Below are 1,770 nucleotides of genomic sequence, written 5' to 3'. Positions count from 1 at the left end.
CCTACTGAACAGTTGGTCTGACAGGAAACTGGTGAGCCGTGGCTCCCATTCCGGCTCGGGTAAAGACTGGTTAGGAATACTGAGGGTTTGGATGGATGAATTGAGTTCATGACTTGAGGGGTACTATGCTAGAGTGGCAACATGTATGTACACAAGAGATCAGTTTCATCAGCCAAACAGATCAGGTCTATGCTTTGGTTGCAACATGAGAAAACCCCTCTGAATAAAGAATTTGAAGTCAGAGAGAATCAAACAGCACTTCACGGACCTGGAAATAATTCTTCTACTGCTACAAATATAGCGTTCCATATATAACTCTTTTATTTGAGTATATACTGTACTGTAGCATGGATGAAGGCCAAAAGGAACAGCTCGTGAAAATAGACCGGAGCTTCTGTTGTTCAGTCTAAAATAGACTCCATCGGTACGAGAGCTGCCCCCTCGCAGGGAAATTAGCCAAGACATGAAAGAAGTGTGCGTGTGCGTATGTTTGGAAAGTGTCCATTTACAGTACAGCTCTAGGACTTGGCCAATCGCAGGACTTCACACCTCCGCTACGGTGACTGCTAACTCTAATGCTGTGTTCACACCGCTCATTTCGCCCAATCTCACCGCGCGAATCCGCCGCAGAAAGTTAAAAAAATTGAACTTTTGCGAATGTCGAATCCTGGCCGCCGCGCGGCGAATCCTGGCCTGACAATGCTAGTTCTAATGCTAACTCTAATGCTAGCTCTAATGCTACCTCTAAAGCTAACTCTAATGCTAGCTCTAATGCTAACTGTAATGCCAGCTCTAATGGTAACTCTAATGCTAACTCTAATGCTAGCTCTAATGCTAGCTCTAATGCTAACTCTAATGCTAACTCTAATGCTAACTCTAATGCCAGCTCTAATGGTAACTAATGCTAACTCTAATGCTAGCTCTAATGCTAGCTCTAATGCTAACTCTAATGCTAGCTCTAATGCTAACTCTAATGCCAGCTCTAATGGTAACTAATGCTAACTCTAATGCTAGCTCTAATGCTAGCTCTAATGCTAACTCTAATGCTAGCTCTAATGCTAACTCTAATACCAGCTCTAATGGTAACTAATGCTAACTCTAATGCTATCTCTAATGCTATCTCTAATGCTAACTCTAATGCCAGCTCTAATTGTAACTCTAATGCTAACGCTAATGCTAACTCTAATGCGATGGGTTAACGCTAACATTTATTGTCAGGATGTGTGAGTTGTTTTATTCCTGGCTGGCCAGGCTGATACCCCGGCCAGGCTGATACCCCGACCAGGCTGATACCCCGGCCAGGCTGATACCCCGACCGGGCTGATACCCCGGCCGGGCTGATACCCCGACCGGGCTGATACCCCGACCAGGCTGATACCCCGGCCAGGCTGATACCCCGACCATCCCACACTGCTGGTAGACGCCGCGGCCGCAGTAGACGCCGCCCGCCATCACGCTCCAGAGAGAAACGGTACCGATACAGCGCTGAAGGTGGGAGGGTGATTAGCGCCGAGGGTAGAGAGCGTTCGTGCGCGTGTGAGGGGCTGCCAAGGCAGTGGGCTCTGGTTGATGTTATTCTCCAGGGATTAGGAAACGTGTGTCTGGCTGAGGAGCAAGAATATAATCTCCTTGGACTTGTCATTAATAAGGCCTTTCATAATCTCAGTTCTCATTATTCCTGCAATTAAAGCAATTTAATACGCTCTAGTTGAGCATGTGTGGGTATGTGTGTGTGTGTGTGTGTGTGTGTGTGTGTGTGTGTGTGTGTGT

General features: G+C 46.8%; 1 protein-coding gene across 1 annotated transcript in view; it reads right to left on the bottom strand.

Moving 5' to 3' along the window:
• The window catches only part of ptprt (protein tyrosine phosphatase receptor type T), a gene marked incomplete at both ends in the record, with an annotated part of 108,702 nt that overhangs the window by 10,356 nt on the left and 96,576 nt on the right, over nucleotides 1-1,770 (bottom strand). Inside the window, one exon of the mRNA XM_084460691.1 lies at nucleotides 1,379-1,485. Coding sequence (XP_084316817.1) covers nucleotides 1,379-1,485 — 107 coding nt within the window. The remainder of the gene's footprint in view (nucleotides 1-1,378; nucleotides 1,486-1,770) is intronic.

Source organism: Borostomias antarcticus (genome assembly GCF_949987555.1).
Source record: "Borostomias antarcticus genome assembly, chromosome: 33".
Classification (NCBI taxonomy): domain Eukaryota; kingdom Metazoa; phylum Chordata; class Actinopteri; order Stomiiformes; family Stomiidae; genus Borostomias; species Borostomias antarcticus.
This window is presented reverse-complemented; position numbering and strand designations above follow the sequence as displayed.